The following is a 24,270-nucleotide window of genomic DNA, read 5'->3' on the forward strand; positions in this document are numbered from 1 at the left end:
AGCACTGAACTCGCATTTACAATGAATCAGAAATTTATGTGCGGGTGGATGTAATTGATGAAGACCAATCATTAGACAGATAACAAATGCGTGATGATCAATAATTGTCATGTTGATCTAGGTGCGCATACATTCGTCTTGCCTTTTCCCTTTTGCCACGATTACCATGTTTCTTGGATAACTTCTCCGAGGTGTCAGTTAGCAACTGCTTTCCTCGAGAATGAACTGTTGCTGATGACTATAAAATGAAAAGACCGACCAGGCTAATTATTGTGAAGTAATACTTGTGCCTTTGTTCAAACAAATCTGGAATTTGTTGAAGTTTCTTATGATTATAATATATTCGCTAAAATATGTGAATGATGATTCTTTAAATTCATCGGCGCGCATTCAATATTTCAAAAGCAAAGCTGAGTGCGATATTGCGGACTGCTCAAACCTCTCCAATGGTCACCTGACATAATGATCATGATGTATTCATATGGCTCAATTTACATGTGAGTGAGTAGAGCTTGTTATAATATTATCATGTTAAAACCTGAAAGAATTACAGATTTTTCAGAAAAATATTAGTCAAATTCTTGAATCTAGTACTTTGGTCAACAGGTAATAGCTGTGAGAGAGCTGACTCTATCGCAAGTGGCACCAACACTTCTTCTTCGCTAGGATAAACAATGTTCTCTGCTGGACATCAACAAAGTAATTAGCCCTAATTATGCTCCCGGATCATGTGAGATGGAAACTGCATAATTACCTTTGAAAAAAACTCTTTATCAAGTCTTTTGCTGACTGAGCTGTCCACTACCAACCCTATATCACCTTGTTCAATCTCACCGAGTGGACAGCAATCTCTGGCCATCACAGGCGTGCATATGTAGTCTTCTTTAGAAACACCAGGGGGAGCTTCACAGTATAACAACTTTCCCTGTATTAAAACAGATTGCTTCAGTGACAAAACAGCAACCGCTGCCAACCAGTAAGGCAATAACAAACTGCAGTTGTGTCTACGCATACCCTAGGACACTTATATTTCGCTAGTATTTAGTTTCGTGAGTAGCATACAGAGTAAAATTTCGCTGGAACTTAATTTCGCAGCTCTGATGAGTGCGAAAATATAGTGATGTGAAAATAAATGCAGTGGAACAAACATTAGATTCCTCAATCCAGTTCACTGGTACGAAATATTTTTCAATTTGGGACTACCGTACTGTTTGGACTATAAACCGTTCTTCTATATAAGCTACATGTGCTTTATTTTCCAAAAACGATAATAAAACAATACATAAGCCGCACCTTACTATAAGCCGCAGAACTAAGGACTGCTTTTTAACGCCATTTAAAACGGAACAGTGCAAAACTGCACAGTTTCGTATTATCCGACGCTTTTTAACTTAGTGCCTAACAGGACAGTACCGTGAGGCATTGTTTCGTATTTTCTTTCACAGCTAAACGTGGACTAATTGGAGATTCCCGTTAGAAAAAGAAAAAGCCACAGAATAAGCCACAGTGAATAGCCGCAACCTTGTTGGCCTACCTATAAGCCGCTTGGCTCAAATCATCAAAAAGAAATAGCTGCTAATTGTCCGAAAAGTACGGTAGTTTGTATTTGTGAACCGCAGGTAGAAATGTGTAGACTAGATCCATAATGTAATTTGATCGCTTGCTGCCATTTGTTTCCTAGACTATCAATGACGTCAAAGCCGCAGTGACTGATCGGTACCAATATTAGAATTCAAGTATTTAAAGCACGCGGGTGCCGCGGTGGCCATTGCACTGGGTTGTTATTGCTTTTGGTTGGTAATAAAATTCATCACCACAATAATAATTATTCAATTTTATGACTATTCCTACCAGACTGTCATCCTTATCAGTTACAAATTCATTGACTAAACTAATATCATCATCTTCTTCATTTGTTTAGGCTTTTCCAAAAAAAATTTATCATCTTAATTTGTTTTGCCAAGCTGCTCAGTCGGTGTATTAGCTATAATGAGTTTAGCAAAACTTGCCCAATGAGCCAACCACACATGAAAATTGCCTGCATTTCTAATATGACGATTTTATTGTGAATATCAATGAAGAAAGCCATTTATTTTCGCGTTTTCGTTCGTTCGTTATGATAGTTTAGTTTCGCTCATGAAATCTTCGCGAGAGGCTGTTGCCGCGAAAACGCGAAAGTTAGATGCCGCGAATACATAAGTGTCCTAGGGTAGCATCAACAGAACATACTGCAGTTGAGCCTGCACATAACATCACCAGAAAAAACTGCAGTTGTGTCTACACATAGCATCAACAGAACAGACTGCAGTTGTGTCCACACATAGCATCAACATAACAGAATGCAATTGAGTCTACACATAGCATCGACATAACATACTTCAGTTGTGTCTACACATAACGTCGTAGACAAATGACTTACATTCACATAATCTTTTAGAAGGATTCTGGAAGATCGTGGGCAATCAGGTACTCCACTTGAGGTCATAAACCCTCGCATTGCTGAAAATAAATGCGAATGAACAAACTACTCACTTGTCTATTATAACGAGACTTCATTCTTATGAATGTTGAACAATCATGTTAGACCATTTCTATACCCAACTGGTAGTCTATAAGAATACGATAACAACAGGTGCAGCAATACTGAACATTTTCCTACTCAATGTGGAGAGTTCTAAGTGTTTGGCTGGCAACTGGAATTTTAGGAAACGGCATTATAATAATGGATAAGTATCCTATTTATATTCAGAAATAATAATTATATACATTTATACACATTATTTACTAATGTTGGTATGTATGTCGTTCCAGCTGAGCTATGAAAATCTTGGAATTAAAATTCTGCATTCTGAAGGATTTGAACTCACGACGAATGCATCCACAATTTTTTTTCCAGACACTCTACCACTTGGCTGCAACAGCATTTTGACCATTGCTTTATCATATACTGTACACCCTATGCGCACGCTAATTATTTTAGCACCAAGCCCATGCGTTCCGATGCCCGTGTTAAGAAATCTTTTTCGTAAGGCTCAATTACTATATCTGAGGTCAAAGCCAATTATTCTCGCGCAGACAAATATATTATCTTAATGGGAAGAGCCTCGTTATTCACTCTCCGTTTGATCAGACAAAGACAGTACGATATCTCATTTTAACATTTGTACCGGTATCGAGAGGTGCCAGTATGGTCGTATTCAGAGTTTTGATAGATAGCTTCTGGTGGAACAGTAACCTTTTTTATACGCAAACACACTTCTATGCAATAATTGTTATTATTAATTCAACATATTCAGGAATTTTATTTTATTGGTTCATGTTGGTTGTATCATTACAGAATGATCTTTTATTGTAATCGTAGCAAAACCAGCTTAATTTAACTATTCCTTCCTAATTATTTCACATTTACATCTAAACCCTTTTATAGTTGTTTTATTTTTTTAAATGTATTTGACCTGCACAAAACATTTTCCTCATGATATGATGTTTGAAATTTACAGTTGTTTGACAAAGTTTGAATGCCTTTACAGTTGTTTTTATTTTCTCTTAAATTATTTCAATTACACAAAACACTTTTTTCATGATATGTAATTTGAAAGTTAGAATGGCAAATGTTGTTATACTTTAAGAACATATAAATTTTCTGCGCAGACTTCTTTATTACCCAGGCAACGCCAGGTAGTACAGCTAGTATGTACATATAATGCATATATAACCATCATCAGAATCCAAACGCTTCTGGTTTTAGCTAAATTGGATTTCAAGTAGAAATTCAAGACTTGTAGGCCTTAGATTTTTACCAAAGATTCCGCTTTTGATACCCTACTGTACATGGTACAATAACTATACGTAATTAGAAGAGCAGAAACGTTTTGAGGTATTTTTTATTTCACACAATCTTTGCCAAGTTACACTACTGTCCTGTTTTATTAATTTCTTTAGATAGTAACTTTAGCATTGACTAGCCTTCGTCACTTTAATGTTCATGTCAAAATTGGTAAAAATAAAACATGGAATGTTTGGTTTTTCATGAACTTGGACAAAATATCTTTTATTAAAATAAAACACAGAATCTAATTCTACAAATTTTGATTGATCGTATACAGCAACAAGACTCTGAGTAACTGAGGCTAGGGTATGAGTACAGTACCAATACAGCAGTACAGCACATTCCTCAAGCTAGTCTAGTCTATTAATAGATTTTTATAAGACAATCACTGTATGTTACATACTACCTGCTTTCTTATTACATGTGGGTACAGTTTATACAGGTTATGATGTAAAATAGTAACTAAATATTCTTAAAAGGTTGTTTTTTCGGATTTGGAATGGATTAACATTATTTAGATTAATTATAACAGCAAAAACAGTTTCACATATTGCTTTGTTTCGAACAAATTGCTTTTCAAACAACCTGTTGGAGGATTATGATAGAAACCAAGGTTTGACATACAGTAATACTTCAACTTACGAGTGCTCCAACGTACGGGAAACTTGAGATACGAGCCAGCTTTTAAGCAAGTTTTAGCACTAACATACGAGCCATGTTTGAGATACGAGCATGTGAGTCAGTTGCCAAGTATGCCGGAGGTGTTTTATGAGAACACCATTGATCTGTATTTTTCAACTGCTCAGATTATACTTTTTTACCGTGTTGTTTTTGTGCGCGATTTTCAGTGCAGAATTATGTGAATTAAAAGTACTGTGCGTAGACCGAAAGTTTGCCAGTAAAATGAAAGATAATGCAAAGAAAAAGCAAATAATGACAATTGATATTAAACGGAAAATTATTGAAAAATAAGCGAAATGTGCATGCGTGATTGAGCTAGCTCAGCAATATGACAGAAATACATCCACAATTATCAAACAGAAGGATTATATTCAAAGCATTTACTTCGCAAAAGGCCTAACCATACTTTCTAAACGGCGCAGCGATCTTCACGACCGCTGATGGAGAGACTGCTCAGGCATTGGATAAAAGATAAACAATTGGCCGGTGACAGCGTAACTGAAACGATGCTGTGTGAAAAGCCCGGTGCTATCTATCAAAACTATAAAAATAGACATTCGGACAAGTTGGCTAGTGGTCGTGCATTAACCCTTTGTGACGACACCAGTTTTCGTCCTAATCGCAACATGTTGAAAGGGCGACAAAGGCAAACGTCCTTGGATAGGTGTATCTTAAAACGGCTGGCTAGTCGTGAAAGCGAAACAAAGGAAAAATTAGCTAACCAGCGAGAAACGGCAAACTATGAACGCCGAAAATTTTTTAATTATGTCAAGTTAAAAATGAAAGTTTGCTTTTAGGTTTGCTTCTAAATTTGTCTTTCAAATTGGGCTTTAATGAATAGAGAAAGCATAATATTATTATGCTTTATTATTTATCTTGAGGTGTTGACTGATGTTCTAAAAAAAAATCAAGGAGATTGACCAACCAGAAGCTGAGATATAGCCAGCCAAACACAGGTATTCCAAAAGACATAAGTGTTTTGGTAATCCTCATGTTGGCATCAATATATGACGTATGAAATCGACTTGTGTGCCATTGGTCAATTAAGCCAACTAATGCGCTCTCCTATAACAATCACTGCATTTTAATTGGTTTAATCCCTGGAAGTATAGAACAATCAAATTGGGCCTAACAATCATTGCTCTGAGAATTCCGAGCCAGTCCCTCTGACGACTAGATTAGATTTAGCATGAAACAATTACACGCATCTATTATTTCGCTATCTTGCTAGTTCAGCTCAGTTTTGTTGTTCTCTCACTTGGCTTCCCTATTCAGACTCATCCTTAGCGCTGTTCAGATTTTTTAATCTATAGCTAATAAATGGAATCAATTAAATCAATCATCAATCTAGGTTATCATTTGGAATTTTCTACAAATTATATTAGTTACATCATGTATTCTATACACAGTTATATTATTATTTTGTATAATATGCATTATGATTATTATGTTAATCATAAAAAATAATCATAGATAAGATAATAGATAAATAAAAGAATCAAATCAAAAGTTATCGTTTTCTTTTCTTACAGCAAGAGCAGCACGGTCAAGTTATTCTTTTTAAAATTATGGCTGTAGTGAACTTACAGTCTGTTAATAGTGACGATAATCATGCAAATCAACTGAATGCTGCAGTAGGTACACAGTAGAAAGATGATGAATGAACAAAAATTCACATTACCATTTCTTATTCTAAACAAACTGCAAATCACGGATATCGCATATAGACTATACACGCGCCGTTCGTTGAACAGAGGATCTTCGGAGCATATCCGTGAAGATCGAGTTAAAATTTGAGGCACAATATTCAAGATCTGCTCTTTTGTTTTGAAAAATCATGACAAGGGGTTGTGGGCAAATGCCTTTACCACACAATGTTTGCTTGATTTTCCTGAGAAACTAGAGCTAGTTTTTAAATTCTTTACTATCGCGAGAAGCGTTTCACATCTCATAGCCTAAAACAATCAGTATACGTAATGGCTGTAAGGGTGCACAACTCCGGCACATGTCCAATAAGTCGATTTCATACGTCACAATTCTCGGGATTTTCGAAGGGTTTTTCCTCTGATTCGTTATTAGGTAGACCTGTGTTTGGCTGGCTATATCTCAGCTTCTAGTGAGTCAATCTCCTTGATTCTTTTTTAGAACATCAGTCAACACCTCAAGATAAATAAGAACGCATAATAATATTATGCTTTCTCTATTCTTTAATAAAATCCAAATTTTCAAAGTCGACTGTTGTAATGAAGGATAACTTATATCTCCCTCTCTAGCAAATGCTAGCGTTAGCTGCTATTGTATGTATTTAATTTTACATTTTAATTAATCACATTTCCTTGCATTATTTTTTATTTGTTGCTTTTTGAAAACATGTGGTAAGTTAGGACAATAACCAACATGTTCTTTCTCTTACAATATCTTGTTCTGAGTGTTTTATTTGCATTTTTAGAGTGTGGAAACCAATCAATACATATTTATTTGTTCTATATGAGGAGTTCATTTCCAAAACCAGTTATTTCCATTTTTTGCACTTTTTGACTTTTTAATCTTAAATTATACTCTAAGAATATGAGTGCATTGATCAATAGATTTTTTGTTCCTAAACAAGTTATTTCTCATACATTTCACCCACTAAAATCTTTATTTTGTTCCAAAACCAGTTATTTCCTATAGGGTTTCATTCCAAAAGCAGTTATTTTTGTGCTTGCTTTTCAATTGGTTGTTGTAAAACTAGGTCAGCTTTTTGATTCGTTGACTTAGTTTTGTAAGCTATCTCTCCACTTCCTGTGGTTTCATGATGGATGCATCTTCAACAAATAATTCTACTTTAGCAACATTTAATGACTTTTTGGAAGAACCTGTGCAAATAACACAAGCAAAAGTAAAAAGAACAAAGAGAATGTAGAAGGTAATCAATTTAAAACTTTTTACTGCTAAATTGGCTTGAAACCAAAATTTAACTAAATTGCAGAAGGCAAAGAAAAATGAAATAATCACATCAAACGCAATGCATGTTTGTTTGTGTTTAGTACAAAAGTTAACTAGTGCTAGTAGTAGTAATATACTACTATTTTTGCTATTAACTCTTTCGCAAGCCAATGTATCGACTTCCACAGTAATATAAGTACACGGTAAACCGATGGATCGCCTTATCAATAGAGTGTCACTTTTCTTTTTCATTAAAAGACCCAAACATTAGCTAGACTAATCAAATGATGTCTGAAACAACCTTACTGCCAATCACGTGCATCCAATAAAAAGATTTTGGCTTAACAATTTCAATTTTACTTATTTTTCAAAACGGCCAACCAGATCGTTACTTTCATAGATATAAGAAACACACCCCGTTTGTTCAACGCAAAAAAAAGTTGTGAGGGTGAAATTTACTAAACAATTTTATACATATCTTGTAGAAAATTTCTTTTTAAATAAGATGCATTTTACAGTAAAACGATATACGGTATGTTTTTATTTTCGAGATATTATTGTATATAACATGTTGGTTCGCCGCTTGTAACTAGTCCGCATTAATTATTAGTTCACCTAAAGCTGTGGTTAAAGTCAGACTATTATCTAAGACTTATTGTTTAAATCACTGGTTGCTGATTCTTTCATGTCAAAAGCAGTTATTTCTGGAAATAACTGCTTTTGAAAAAAAATGCAGAAATCTGTTGGCTGTTTACCATGCTTCTTGACAAAATTGTTGAACAAAAAGAAAGTATAAGCTTGCTTTGTCATTTGTCTTGAGTATTAACTAAAAACTATGCCAATTACATTGAACAATATTGAGTATACAAAATTTTCTTGTTTGTGAAAAGTGCTAAAATCGGAAATAACTGGTTTTAGAAATGAACTCCTCATATATAAATAAATTGCACCAACATGCGAGTAAATTGACATACGAGCTCAGTCTCGGAATGCAATAAGCTCGAAGTCGAAGTATGACTGTAATTGATAGCGCGATCAATTATCATACGAGGAATTTCTTACACCATTTACCAGAGTATACCTACACTCAGTTTCATCCATCATGTCTTTACTACCCTACAAGATGAAAATATTCACTGAGTTAAGTTTCGCGCAAATTGCCTTTTTCATGCATATTCGCGGACTACTTTATTCGTGGATGAACACAATCGCTCTCTATTAAGGGTTAACTCTATTGCAGCTAGCAATAGAGTTAGCGCTTCACGTGGGTACACCACGTGTTTAGGTTTCTATTTAGCTGACAACTACGAGTCGATCATGCTAAGTATCAATAGCTGAAGTATTTAATGAAAGCAATCAGTTTTTAAACAAGAGAACGAACTAACGCAGGTAATTATGAAAAAACGTATCTGCAGTGCAAATCAAATACATACCATAATGTCCAGATCAGAATCATTATCATCATCAACTTCGTATTAGAGGTTAATGGAGTCATTTTTAATGTAAAAAAAGGTAAAAGAGATTTTTGCGATGACGACGCCATGCCGAATAACTTGTGACAACCTTGAATAATTTTGTAAAAAAATGGGATGCATTGGCAATGGGGTTAACTCAAAGCCCCGGCGATGATTTTCTTTAAAATTGAAACTCAGCTACAGCTACTAATTCTGCCTAGCGGCTAGTTTTTAATTTGAGGCAGTAGTTATTCTCCTTTGTGTTTAAAAATAGAACTAATTATTCGCGGAATTTAATAACTCGCGGAATAGACCGTTCGCAAAATCACGAACTATTAATATCCATGTCCATCGAATATTTTCATCCTGTAGGGTATAAGGTAACTAACCTCCGTAAGCATTTAGTATCTCCAGATCTGTTGGTGGACGGTCAGGCTGCTCTCCTTCTTTCGGCTTCTTTAAGTGAATTCCATAAGTTAACTCTAAGCTCTGTCTGAAATACACAAAACCTTCTGTAGAAGATTGAATGAGATGAAGTTCTAATAATTCATGAAAACTAATATTCATTACAGCAAGATTTAAAACCATCCCGTCCTCTCCCATCGAATACTCCCTAATACTCCCTCCTCTCCCATCGAATACTCCCTAATACTCCCTCCTCTTCCATCCAACCACTCCCTAATACTCCCATCCCTCCCTTTGAACCACTCCCACCCCTCCCTTTGAACCACTCCCTCATATCCCTTTGAAGCATGGCCCTATCACCCTGTAAATAACTCGATTGAAACTTCTGAATTGTAACAAATGACTTACCTAGGAATCTTTTGAGCAAGCGTATTGATGGCAGGCCTATGGTCTCTCATCTGGTCAATAGGTAGGATTCCATTCAAGATCATGTCTGCTTTTGTGGTGACGAAGGAAGGCATGACAAGCCCTAAAATCACATGCATTAGATACAAAAGAAAATATACATTAGATTTTCAAAATAAAGTTATTCTAATGATTCATTCTTTTCTATGGTTTAAAACATTGATAAAAGGAAAAAATTCTAGAAATAATGTTTATACATATTTGATGTAAAATTGCACTGGTTACTGGTTCTGTTTACCAGATGACAAAAGGTAAGGGTTTATACCAATATTATGACTGTATTTTTCTCCCCTAAAGCTCGTAAGGTAAGGTTGTATATCGATAATATGACTGTATTCATCACGATACCATAGTTATTAGAGCTGCACAACGATTATAAAAATTAATCGCGATTAATAACTGGTCTGAACCAGTTAATCTTCGATTAATCTTAGAATTAATCTAGTAAAAACCTGCATATTCAAAAACAAATAATACAGCTACATATAAATTAATTATATTTGGGACAATTGTTAGCAGTAGTACATTTTATGTACAATGTACATAAGTTACAATGTAATAATTATTGTGAGTATGAAAACTGTCAATGAAAGTCTAAGCCAAGAGTTGAGGCAGCACAGTTCATTCACGTTATTTGAATAAAGAGATGCCCTCTTCCTACATACAATATTGCCAGCTTTAGAGAATAGCCACTCCCAGGGGACAGTAGTAGTAGTTATTGTCAGCAACAACTGGTGATGATTTTTGCGCGGTAGGATGAGAGTTAGTTAAAATATATCTTAATGATGATGTGTTGTGGTGGTAGGCAATTTCTTTCTGGCATATACTGCACTTCACTTTCCTGTTTACGCTTCCAACAATTTACAGAAATGCGCTACCTAGGGTGGAAGAGATTTTTCTGCTTTCATGTTCCAACAAAGTGTCAATCTTATAATACTAATATTCTGAAGCTGAAATATGATTGTGATTTTTTTCAAAAATTAAAATACATGTATAATTTGCTTACAAAAGTTTTTTAAAAATAAATAAAAAATAGACTGTAAGATACGTATTAAATAATACTGAAATCGCTTTTGTTGTTATTACCTAGAAACATGTTCTTACAGCTAACAACATGGCTGCTCCCGGCTAGATCGGTACGGCGCTTTTGCATTGTATTGTATAAACAAGTTTAATGTTAGCGACTCACTTTGTGTTTTCATAGTTGAATGCAAAATAATTGTGGTTGTAATTTATTGGTAAGGAAGTGTTGCTTGTCATAATATTTATTGGTTCGTAAATTAAATGCTAGTAACCTGCTACATTAACAGTATGGCACTAAATAGTACAAAGGAAAGGAACCACATCAAGATCATCCCCTCGGTTGCATTTTAATTGAAGATTAATTGGCCCAACTCAATTAATCGTTTGTTTGTATTGATCGCGTTAATCGTTTAATTAACGCGATCATTGTGCAGCTCTAATAATTATTATAACAACAGGTAAAATCCATCATGACGAGAGTGCGGGCTGCACTTGAACTAAAATCAAGATGCTAAACTGAAAATACTCAAATGCATAAGAGTTGTCAGCACCTGGGCAGTCACATAGCATGGTGTTAGCATCAATGTAGAGTGTCTGAAAGTGCTTTGTTCTGCCAGGAGTCGCTGATACTGGACATTTCTTTGCTTGTAAAATGGCATTTATAGTCGAGCTTTTACCCACATTCGGATAGCCAACCTAAATGAGACCAACCAGATTGATCATAATAACTTTAACTAATCAGATGACATAGAGAAACCTATCCAGAATGTTTTGTGACAAAAGCAACAAGTCTTCCCCTAGTGAAGTCACACAAAAAATTATGATATACAAGCTTTATATAACTAAATGGAGAGTATGTATTGTTTTGGGTAGGGCATCATAAACTTAAGAAGGAACTTCAACATCCATACTAAGAACTTAAGCCTAATGACAAAAAATCACAGAATGCAGTTTACCTCCTGTACGTTTCATTAGCACTTTATGAACATGTCTAATTTGAAGATAAATGGCATAATATAACATGACACAATATAACATGACACAATATAACATGACACAAAATAACATGACACAATATAACATGACACAAAATAACATGACACAATATAACATGACGCAATATAACATGACACAATATAACATGACGCAATATAACATGACGCAATATAACATGATGCAATATAACATGACGCAATATACCATAACATATCAAGTTATCTAACAGTTAGTCTAAACATGAAAGAGTTAGCTGACTTTCTGTGTAATAAGATGAGTAGCAGTACACTAACAATTGTCTAAGTTTCAGGTTTTTCACTTATGATATACGTGTATTTGTAAAAAGCCATTGGCAAATTTTTATTTAATTTTTTTGGCACAAAAATTGGCCAATATATTTTTTAGGCCAACCATCTTTAACAAGTTTTTCCTTTTTTAATAAATAATTAATCCTATAGAACTACAGCTTGAGGCAATATTACAAATCAATGCAGCCGACTTGATGGTGCATGCGATGGAGAAGATCGAACTATTTGCATTTAAACTGATTCACTAAAAAGTACATACCCTACAGGATGAAAATATTCGTTGGTCATAAAAATTCGCGATTTCGCGAACAGTCAATCCCGCGAATTATTAAATTCAGTGAATAATTAGTTCTATTTTTAATCACAAGAGAGAATAACTACTGCATCAAATTGAAAACTAGTCGCTAGCCTAGTTTTTAATATAAATACTAAACGTAATTGAGTTCCAAAACATTTTTAAAATCATTGCCTGAACTTTGAGCTAACACCATTGGCAATGCATCACATTTATTTACAAAATTATTCGAGGTTGTAACAAGATATGCAGAATGGCGTTATCGCAAAAATAGCCGCGAGGCAGAAGTACTAAACGTAGCCGAGTTCCAAAGCTTCTTTAAAATCATCGCCAGGCTTCAAGCTTTATTGCCATTGCGTCAAACTTTACAAAATTATTCAAGGTTTTTACAAGTTATTCGGCATGGCTTCAGCATAGCAAAAAAGCTCTCCTGGTCTTTTTACATTAGAATCAACTCCATCAATCTCTAATACCGAAGTCAAGGACGATCATGAATCTGATCTGGACATTATGGTATGTATTTGATTTGCAGATACGTTTTTCCATAATCAACTGCATTAGTTAATTCTTTTGTTTAAAAACTGATCGATTTCATCAAATACTTCAGTTATTGTTTTTGTACTTCCTTAACACTCGTTGATATTTTTCTTTTTTGTGTTTACTGCAGATTGAGAATGAAACAACCTACTCCGATTACGAAAACTAGAGACAAGTAGTAATATTCATCAAGGCAGGAATATTGGCAGAGAGGCAACCAGTCAACCTAGTTCATCGACAACAACTCCTTGATATCGCTGTAGCAAACATGATTAAATTATATATTTTATTTCATGTATAGATATATTATAATTTATTACAAACGAGTTTACAAATAAAATATTTCAAATACAAATAAAATTTTACAAACGATGAATGGAGTAAATATAAACAGTTTAGTCCATATGGCGGTTGTCTAGCAATAAAATTAAACTGGTACTCTTGATATGTGAATACTAGCGTGTAATTGTGCTTTCTGACTAGTCATTTTGGTAATAGCAGCTCTGTCGCTGTCACTGTCTTGGGTAAGTGTTGAAGGCGATTCTCTCGCTACTACATGGCTGGTAAGGAAGTTATCATCAGAACTCTTCTCGTGGCTTACTATTGCAAAGTTCTGCCGGTTGGCCAAAGATTTGTGCTCGTAAAGGCGTTTTTGTTCCTTTTTAAAAACAGATATATTCTTCTCGTAAGTACCTTCAAATTGAGGTCACTTCAACCTCAATTTCCAGACCTCCCTGAATGATTGGTGATCTTCTAAAAATGACATCTACCACCCTTGCTTGCAATCATTGTTCTTCGGTGTATGATGAAAAATCTCTCTCTCACACTAAAACAAATAATGAAGCAGTAGGGATGGAAAAAAATAGTATTGCGTTTTACAGAAGAACCAAAGTAAAATTCAACTAATTTAGTAAATGTAGAAAACTCATTACTTACCACAAGTTGTTGGCTTATCAAAGGCCTCCAAAGCGATGAATATTCGTGAAAACCTCTGGACGCAGCAAAAATGGTTTACCGTAGAATAGCATGATCGCCTCGCAGTTGTAAGCTAAATATAAACCGGAACACGCGGTGTGCGCATGCATAGGAATAACTATTACTAGCCGCAATAGAGTTAACTTTTCCTAGAGAGTGGCAGTTTTCAGCCGCGAATAAATTCATCCGCGAATATGCATGAAAAGACAATTTTCGCGAAGTATAACTCCGCGAATAAATTCATCCTGTAGGGTAGTAAACTAGTGCTTGTGAACAGTTGGTATGTCCTTCTGCTGCGCTAGCAGAAGGACCAGTCTTTTACTTGCTGTACTAACTGACTGCATTTACAGACTGATTTCACCCCAAAGATCGACTGACAGTACACATGTTATTGCATTAACTGCAGCAGACAACATTACATATTGTGCTTTCAATAATATTTTTGTGCAATTTCGATCAAATATCAGGTTTCATCAACATTCTCCAGTCATAAATATAGAAGGAGAGATTCGCTATCTTTGCAAAATATTGACCAAAGACAGCTGTGACGCTATATAATTATATCAAAACTGCTTGTTGTTTGAACTAGATCAGTTAAAATTGTGCATTCAGAATCGTTATACTTTAAAGTAAAGTAAGCGTTAATAGGTTTTAAACATATGACATACGCGAATAGCAAAATCTATAGACAATTTTTAAAATTTCCTATTTGTGTGGATAATTCCTTGCTAGTGTAGTTCACAAGATGTACGCACAGGCTGATTGGTGCAATTCTATAATCGCTGCTCCAAAGTTAATGCGCGATGTATAAATCCAGCGCAGATCTTCTGTTAACCTTTAACTAGACTTACCAGCAAGCATTTGCAACTTGAAATAACTCTGGTTAATAACACAAAATTCAGCTTCACATTTATTTTAACAATTGAATTAACATCATTCAGACTCCAAGCAGATGATGAAAAACTAGGGATATGAATTACAAGAATGACAATGATAAAAATAATAACGACAATGAAAGCCCTCACCAAGCCAATAGTTAAAACATTTTCCATTTGTTTCTTTTGAGGCCCCAGCAAGTTAAGTTGCTCCACAAGCTCTGTAGCTGTATGCAGGTTCGGGGTGCTATGATACACCCCCTTCTCCTCACTTTCATTGCTATTCTCTACACCGACTTCAACCCCTTCTGCTGATGAGGTCTGTAAAGTCATTTAACTGCTTAATTATACAATCTCCCAAAACAGTCCAGTGATATTAAATCTACATACAAATGTATATACATGTATATATAAATTTCCTATACATAAAGTTCAAAGTTTGCATGTATGTGTGTCTGTATGTGTGTGTGCAGATGTGTGTGAGTGTGTGTATGCGGTTCGGTTTGTCAAGCTATAGCTATTAAAATTTTGGAATTAGAAGCTCGCTTGGGCTGAATTTGAATTCACGAAGAACGGAACCAGAGGTTAGTAAACCAATCATCTAACTGAATTAATTATTGGTTTCAATTATTGAAACTCTATGAAATGCAATCCTATTTTATGTTTTCAGCTTCTATTTCCAGTTTTTCGTAAGGTTCAATTGCTGGTTCAATTGCTGTCAAAGCTAATAATTTTCACACAAATAATTGTATTTTCTCCGTAGGAAGAGCCTCATCATTCTCTCTTCGTTCGGTCAGACAAAGACGGTCTGATATCCCATTTTTACATGCGTACTGGTATCGAGAGGGTATCATCATTTTTACATGCGTACTGGTATCGAGAGGTACCAGCATTGTTGTATTTAAAGTTTTAATGGATAGCTTCTGCTGGAACAGTAACCTTTTTTATACGGAAACACTTCTAGGCACAAATTGTTTTTATTAATTCAACATATTCAGGATTTGTGCTTTGTTTTCGCAGTTTGTATTAATTGGAGCATTACCAAATCATATTTTATTGTAATCGTTGCGAGAGAGCCTTAATTTAGTTATTACTTGCAAATTACTTCACATTTAAACAATTTTTCATTTTGCTTCTCAATTTATTTGACCTGCACAAAACATTTTCCTCATGATACGAAGTTTCAAAGTTGTTTGACAAAAAACATATATATATATATATATCTATATATATATATATATATATCATGTAAAATCTCAGTTCTTTGAAAGGTGTTGAAGCAGAAAGATAATCACATTACGTCCATAACCTAAACTAAAATCATGCTGTGCATATCATGTACCACAGAAGTCTTTAACAAAATGGTATTCTCATTGATTAAAAGTCTTATACCAACTGCACAACTCATCGTCTGCAACTGGACATGCAGTTTGAGGACAAATATTAATTACTAGAACATTCTTTTCACACATCGGGTGAGACAGAAAAGCAGTACATGTATTTTCATTATCATTACAGCATTGCATGTTCAAATTATTTGTGGGTCATGTGTCAGATTTACTAGATTTCGAGTCAGCGAAAAAAATAATACCTGCGAAAAACTGGATGGGCTCGATGAAAACTACGCTATGAACACCTATAAGCACCAAGACCTTTCACTACTTCAGCACAATCCAAGCAAGAGCTTCTCTAGACATCTGAGTCCTTCAATATCTACGAGCTCACAAACTGAACAACAAGGTGCTGCGGTAGTGCAATCCAAAACTCTCCGCATTTATAAACTGCTGGCCATCGTTGTGTTAACATGTTAAAACGTTACCACTTATATAGCGTTTATGCTAAGAATAGGTCTATCTGTGTAAAAGACAGCTTTTAATATAATAGCAGCTAAAAGCATTTCAAAAGTAAAAGCTTGGAGAGATCTGCTATTCTGGGTATTCCTTGTAGCAATGGTAAGTTGTGAAATCTACCTTCTCAAAAGTAACTAAAAAACCGTGCTGTGAATAATTCACTAAATAAGTTGTGCGCATCCATCAACATCTCACACATCAACAGCATCTCATACATCAACAGCATCTCATACATCAACAGCATTTCATACATCAACAGCAGCTCATACATCAACAGCGTCTCATACATCAACAGCATCTCATACATCAACAGCAGCTCATACATCAACAACATCTCATACATCAACAGCACCTCATACATCAACAGCATCTCATACATCAACAACATCTCATACATCAACAGCATCTCATACATCAACAGCATCTCATACATCAACAGCATCTCATACATCAACAGCATCTCATACATTAACAGCATCTCATACATCAACAGCGTCTCATACATCAACAGCATCTCATACATCAACAGCATCTCATACATCAACAGCGTCTCATACATCAACAGCATCTCATACATCAACAACATCTCATACATCAACAGCATCTCATACATCAACAACATCTCATACATCAACAGCATCTCATACATCAACAGCATCTCATACATCAACAACATCTCATACATCAACAGCATCTCATACATCAACATCATCTCATACATCATCAGCGTCTCATACATCAACAACATCTCATACATCAACAGCATCTCCTACATCAACAGCATCTCATACATCAACAACATCTCATACATCAACAGCATCTCATACATCAACAGCATCTCATACATCAACAGCGTCTCATACATCAACAGCAAACACTTATTTCAGCTTCCTCTCTCATCCAACAAAAACGACAGATTGATAAGCAATGCAACATGACAATGGGACAGATCGAGGTCGGTCTCAAAGGATATAATATATGCTCAGATCACTCACTGACTCCTCTGCAGCCAACTTTTCGGCCTCCAACTTGGCAGACCAAAAAAAGATACGAATGTTGCCTTGCTCGTTGAAGTAATCGCACCAATGCTGTCTGAAACAAACATTAAAATCAGTGGAATGAATGAGTACAGACAATGATATGTACGAAATGCATCCATTTCTTTACCAATTCCACTTTTCATCTGTAAAACAGAAATGTAGCCAAATATTTTACAATTTGGTATTTAATAATATTTTGTCCATTTACATGTAGTTACATATATTTGATGTTTAATAAGCTTCAACAAGCTTTCTCTGCTGTGAAAGACCTAGTTTTACAAATTATAGAGATAAAGAAAGACAGAGTGGTTTCACCCTCACCCTATAGTTAAAGAAGGACTGCGCTATTAAGGCTGTTTACCTCTGATGTTGCGTGAGAAAGTCACTCTTATTTATCAGTATAACATTGATCTTAGTTGAGTCGACTTCTTTCACATAAGCTTCCAAGTCTTCGCATCGGAAGAGCAGGGGGTTTCGACTGTCCACAATCTGCACCACGATATCACTGCAACAATGTCATACTGAATTTTCCTATAAACAGTTAAAGCACATAAATTATATAATTTTTATTGTATATTTCAATACATCAGAGTCTTGGCTTTCGAATGAGCTATTGTTTGCCATGGTGAGACAGACATTGGTTGGTGTTTATAGGATTTCCCCAGAGCTCTACCGCAGAAATGTTCACTGGCATAGGCTCGGAAATTGTGACATCACAATTTTCTTATGCGGTGTTTTGTGCTCTTACCGCCTATTTTATTGCTTACCGATTATATTTATCAACTACGATAATGACGCTAGTGTCAGGCGAAGATAGGACAACTCCAGAGAACCAATGAAGATGACAAAGCAATCATTGTCATTAGTTCTCCATGTACAGATTATTTCTATGATAAATAACTCAGACTCCAAGTACCATACTATGTTTTCCAGATGATATTATGCACTAGTCCTCTCATTTTATTGTGATGTTGAGGGTTGCGGCTGAGACTAATTAGTTTCAAGCATTGGGTGATTTCGCGAAAGTGGGATTGACATGTAGTCCTAGGGCCACGCAACCACAAGTCACAATTTAATCGATGTGATTTCATTACCTTTATCAACGACAGTACATTTATTGAAGCACAATTAATTAAGCCAGAACAAGTGTTTGTATTGGTCGGCACGATCCCGGGCATTGTTGAGTATCTAGAATCCTAGTTTAATATTAGCGCTCTCGGAGTTTAACAGCACCGATTGTCACAGAAAAGCGCAGCCTCAATGGCTGCGCTCAAAGGGATCGACGACCTAAGGCTAAATAATAATTATGATATTACATCGTGGGAACAGCAACCAAGTGTTTTTTATTGCAGGACATATTTTTGACACCATGCTTTTCATAGTTCTATTATTCTTTGTGTATTGAATATAGGCTCATTCGAAAGCCAAGACTCTGATGTATTGAAATATATAATAAAAAAATTATGTAATTTATGTGCTTTAAGGATCTGTGAGTAAACCCGAAGTTATTGAAGCGGAGTAACCAGCCCGCACCTTCTTTCAATCACCCGCCACAGCTGTCTCCAGAAGTCAAGGTTCCTTTCATAAGGAGTGATTAGGATGTGTTCCATTTCCTGTAACTCAGCAAGGCTCCGCCTCCATTCAAGGAATTCGTTCCTCTCAAGAGACTGTAATTCCTCGGCTGACATACCTCCATGCCAATTTGGCCTGCAGAATAGCACAATATATTTTATTCCAATTAAGTCAAACCTCAAGGGATAGAACAGTACTAGTTTATTATTGCCAACAATTGACTATTTTACAGATCTCTAATTCTAGCAAACACCTTCGCCGATAACTAATAAAAGTAATCAAAATTTCCGTTGACCTCGTACAGCTATGTTATGCGCTAAACCATCCATCTATAATTTTTAAAGAGCATTTCTTATATAATTCCCACAATAGAAAGTGGATGTGTTTAAAATTTGCTATGGGATGTTTAATTTGGAAAACTTACTTTGTAGGCTAGCATACCCAAAAGCACCAAAATAAAGATACGTGGTTTGGTTAATATATGATAATGATGCAAATTAGTGCTGGGCACGAGTACTTCTTGGCCAACGGGTTTTTCGGGTATCAGGTTTGTTGATACGGATTTTATGTCTAAACTTTCCTAACATCGGACATCTTAAAATTCACAATGCAGTTATAATTCTATTCAACTTATTATTTTTTACTATTTTCTATCAACCAATACTCGTTGTTAAACAGTGTTTAGAACACAGGGCGCAATAGACCGAGTTTTTGTCTACTCTACTCAACGGATTCGTGTACCAAAACCCAAACTCGTAAGTCAAAACCCGAACCCGCAAGATCGAAATTTCTATTACCCGCGAGTTCAACAAGTTTTATTACCGTGCCCAGCACTAGTACAAATGCTCACCTGTCAATTGTTTATTATACAATTATAATCAGTGTTCGAAATAGGGGGACACGCAGAGATACGGCGTATCCCTAAGAAGAAATGATAGGGGTATTTTCTGGAAAGCGTTCCCCTAACATTAGTTTGCTCATATACCATTAAAATGCAATAAAATCGCAATGAAGTCAACAAATATTCACATAACCTGTTTCTCAATCTTCTTCAATTTTTTAGCCCGAGTGCCTCTCAAACCAAAAACAGTAAGCACTATTGGAGGAGTGACACCGCGTACGCGCTACCAATTATTGAGCAAGTTTCTCGCGTCAACAGATCAACTATGCTACTTTGTGAAAAGCTTGAATTTCTTTCATTTTTCCTCGAGCAACACAATCAACGGGCGTCCTTGTCAACTAACCTTGCTACCAATCATTGAGTAAGTTCGTTGCGTAAACGGATCAACTATGCTACTTTGTGACAAGCATGAATTCCTTCAACTTTTCTTCAAGCAATACAATCAACGGGCGTCGTTGTCACTTGTCCAAAGACCTCACCAAATAGCTTGAGATTATTTCATGTGAGGGCATTTTTGGGTCTTTTGCTAATCGAAGTAAACTTTCTCAGAAAACTTATCTAATTTAAGTTCTAAAGCAAATCGTTTCTTCATTATCATTTTTATTCTTATTTGATTAATGATAAATGTTGTGGACCAATTGATAGTTACTTTAAAGGTGAGTGAGAGTATGGGATGATTGATTTCGAGGGAGTGAGAGTATGGGATGATTGATTTCGAGGGAGTGAGAGTATGGGATGATTGATTTCGAGGGAGTGAGAGTATGGGATGATTGATTTCGAGGGAGTGAGAGTATGGGATGATTGATTTCGAGGGAGTGAGAGTATGAGATGATTGATTTCGAGGGAGTGAGAGTATGGGATGATTGATTTCGAGGGAGTGAGAGTATGGGATGATTGATTCCGAGGGAGTGAGAGTATGGGATGACTGATTTCGAGGGAGTGAGAGTATGGGATGATTGATTTCGAGGGAGTGAGAGTATGGGATGATTGATTTCAAGGGAGTGAGAGTATGAGATGATTGATTCCGAGGGAGTGAGAGTATGGGATGATTGATTCCGAGGGAGTGAGAGTATGGGATGACTGATTTCGAGGGAGTGAGAGTATGGGATGATTGATTCCGAGGGAGTGAGAGAATGGGATGACTGATTTCAAGGGAGTGAGAGTATGGGATGATTGATTCCGAGGGAGTGAGAGTATGGGATGATTGATTCCGAGGGAGTGAGAGTATGGGATGATTGATTTCGAGGGAGTGAGAGTATGGGATGATTGATTCCGAGGGAGTGAGAGTATGGGATGATTGATTCCGAGGGAGTGAGAGTATGGGATGACTGATTTCGAGGGAGTGAGAGTATGGGATGTCTGATTTCGAGGGAGTGAGAGTATGGGATGACTGATTTCGAGGGAGTGAGAGTATGGGATGTCTGATTTCGAGGGAGTGAGCAAAAATATCCACTGGTGGAAATTCTCGGAGTGAGTGAACAATGATATATCATTGGAATGATTGAGTGAGCGAGCTTACCATTCATTGTGACATTATCACATTATAATCCACAAGTGGACTAATACCTTACCAACATTAAAAATGATTGGATCATACATTTTCCACTAGAAACTTATAAATCCCTTGCTTATCATGACCTGAACTAGAAATAATAGCTGATCACAGCCAAGCCACTAGAAATGATGGAATTATGGCAAAGAAATGGTAGGATCATTTACCTTCATTGTGATGTCAACTTGAATCTCTCAGTTTATTTAAAGGTGTACCCCTCAAATAGCTTTCAAGTGGAAGGGGTAACATTTGCACATCAGGTGCACAGGCTACTATGAAACCTCAATTAATCACAAAGCTTTTTCCAAATATCTGATGAGGAGTGTATGTGTATCACACAGCTCCAAATATTTAATATCATGCAAGGCAATGCTTGCAACTTAATGTATCATGTATAACTGACCGGCTCATTACCTAAACTATGCTAATACTACATCAAGCCTAAGCTTTATCTTAGTTGATTAGGAATGGTGAAAGTCTGAGGCTATTAAATTTAAATTTTAGACCCGCAGGTTTCTTAGCTATTTGGGGAACACCTTTAATGGGTGATATTATTGAGATTTAAGGTGATCTCTGTTTGCTAGAGTTCCTTTTGTGTCTATGTTAAAAGATGAGGCTGTATGTGCTTGCTTAAAAACTAAACCATTCTTATTTTTCCTTAATTGATTTTCTTGGGGAAGCTTGAAATTTCCCTTCTTACTTTTTTTGTTCCACTGATTGTTTCTTCCAAACTCATTTCATTTCCATTTTAATGAATATATCTGTGAAGTTAAGCACTCAAGATGAATTTACTGTGTAATAAAATAATACCAATTATACCATTGCAAAATATTTGTTCTCTCACTGAAAAGCTGTGGAAATTAGGTATAAAACAGACTATCTTACAAAAAATTTTCGCGGGTGAGTTTCCTCGCACCTCCCTCTACCGAGAGGGCGCACCGGCGCCCCTCTTGGACTCTCCCCGCACCCCTACGCGGCTTGGGCAAGACGTTGGCCCAAGAGTCGTCTCGCCTACCTGCCACCATAGAGTACCCCATAACAACCTTTACACTTCAAAACACTGATTATAACCAACATCAACTCTAGTCTTTAGAATTAATACAATCGCAGAAAACTCTATGTACTTATTGCCACCAAATAAGCCATAGAATACATCAGGTGTTTCTCATATTACCTAAATCAAAGTATAACAGTTATACTTTGAGTTAATCAGAATAGTTACAGAACATTATTACAGAACATTACTGATTCAGAAGATTATTGACAGAGAGTAAGAGTGAACTACCTACATACGTACTCAGTATTATAATGCAGATGGTATAACAGTTGACTAACCTTCTAGGTATTCGCAATTGTTTTTTGTGTCGCTCTTGCACTTTAGATATCTCAAGTAGCTGAGACTCTGAAAGAATGCCAGGCGCTGCCACAGGTCCATTGACTATCTACAAGAAAATCACATGTTAAGGTTGGAGTTGTACTCTCATTTGTATGAAGCAGATATGCGTCTGAGTTGCATCTTATTCCTGACTCATTAGCAGCCAAATTAAACATCCTTGTAATATTTTGTTGGGCCTAGAATTCAGCCTTCTGTTGATTTCAGAGAGCTGGTGTTGAACATGTTTTTTTCTACTGCAGACTGCTGTATATATACATCTGCTACTGTGTGTGCACACGGGTTTTGGTATTTACACTGTTGTATGGGTCGAGGAGTTTCCGGATTAACCCACATGGTGCCAGTATTTCATAAATACATCGTATAAAATCCAAAGCATCCATCCTCTTAAGATAAGTATCGACCAAAACAATACACAGACTGCATGCTAAATCCTGTGTTTCACAGAGTTATTGAGTTTTCACTAAACAGGAACGTAAAAACTTACCTCAATATTTAATTTTTCAGCTGTAAACTCAGTACCAGCTAGTTCTGCAGTTGCCAAAAAATCATCCAACTGATTCTGTTCAGTGACAGATTGCAAATTCAGTCTTCCCCAATCATATCCATCATCTAACTCGCTAGTGTGAAGCTGCAATAAAATAATCATATATAAGGTAGTTTGTAAGTCTAAGCATGTCCTAAGTAGCATATAAGCATAAATAACAGCAATTCTCAATCAGTACATCAATGCTAGCTAAAATTGATCACCTCACTGCAAAAAATTCGTACGATTTAGATACGACGAAGTATTTGTAAAATAATTTTATTTATAAGATTTCAAGCTCTGGACAGCATGGAATATACAAGATACGAAACATATGCTTAGCTGTTGTAATAATTGAGTAAGCTCCAGCTAAAAAAAAGTAACTACATCGTCAAAACTTTAATCATGTGGTTTGAAAAATGGTAATTAACAAAATGGTTCAATGTATAAATGTATTCAAAAAGTTCAACTGAATTAGTAATACCAGGAAATACTACTAACGAAGGAGTCAGCAGATCTATGTGGATTTCGTTTAGAAAATCTGTCTTTTATAATTGTGGCACCTAATGCAGGAGAACTTCCTTTTTTCTTGTTTCGTTTCATTTTTTTTAAAACGCAATGTGTAAATAAATAAAATTAATAGCATAGCCAGCGTGGGAAACACT

At 35.9% G+C, this 24,270-nt stretch overlaps 1 protein-coding gene across 1 annotated transcript; it reads right to left on the reverse strand.

The window, feature by feature from the left end:
• On the reverse strand, window positions 1-24,254 carry LOC137405455 (large subunit GTPase 1 homolog). The gene is made up of 13 exons (XM_068091724.1): window positions 24,107-24,254; window positions 23,567-23,710; window positions 23,022-23,128; window positions 19,195-19,368; window positions 18,023-18,166; window positions 17,617-17,713; window positions 14,922-15,092; window positions 11,337-11,481; window positions 9,706-9,826; window positions 9,282-9,385; window positions 2,420-2,499; window positions 755-925; window positions 1-238 (listed from the first exon to the last, which is right to left on the reverse strand). The coding sequence occupies exons 1-13, from the start codon at window positions 24,206-24,208 to the stop codon at window positions 98-100; spliced, it is 1,701 nt and encodes a 566-aa protein (XP_067947825.1). The 5' UTR covers window positions 24,209-24,254; the 3' UTR covers window positions 1-97.
• Window positions 24,255-24,270: the final 16 nt, after the last annotated feature.

The sequence above is a fragment of the Watersipora subatra genome, chromosome 9 (assembly GCF_963576615.1).
Source record: "Watersipora subatra chromosome 9, tzWatSuba1.1, whole genome shotgun sequence".
Taxonomy (NCBI): Eukaryota; Metazoa; Bryozoa; class Gymnolaemata; order Cheilostomatida; family Watersiporidae; genus Watersipora; species Watersipora subatra.

Bases quoted from the DNA above. Each gene is read 5' to 3' on its own strand.
- LOC137405455 (XM_068091724.1), bottom strand. From the start codon at position 24,208: ATGAAACGAAACAAGAAAAAAGGAAGTTCTCCTGCATTAGGTGCCACA. The intron at 18,167-19,194 runs GTGCGGGCTGGT...ACATTGTTGCAG, and splicing joins TGGCGGGTGATTGAAAGAAG to TGATATCGTGGTGCAGATTG. The intron at 239-754 runs GTAATTATGCAG...TTCATTTTATAG, and splicing joins ATAAAGAGTTTTTTTCAAAG to TCATCAGCAACAGTTCATTC.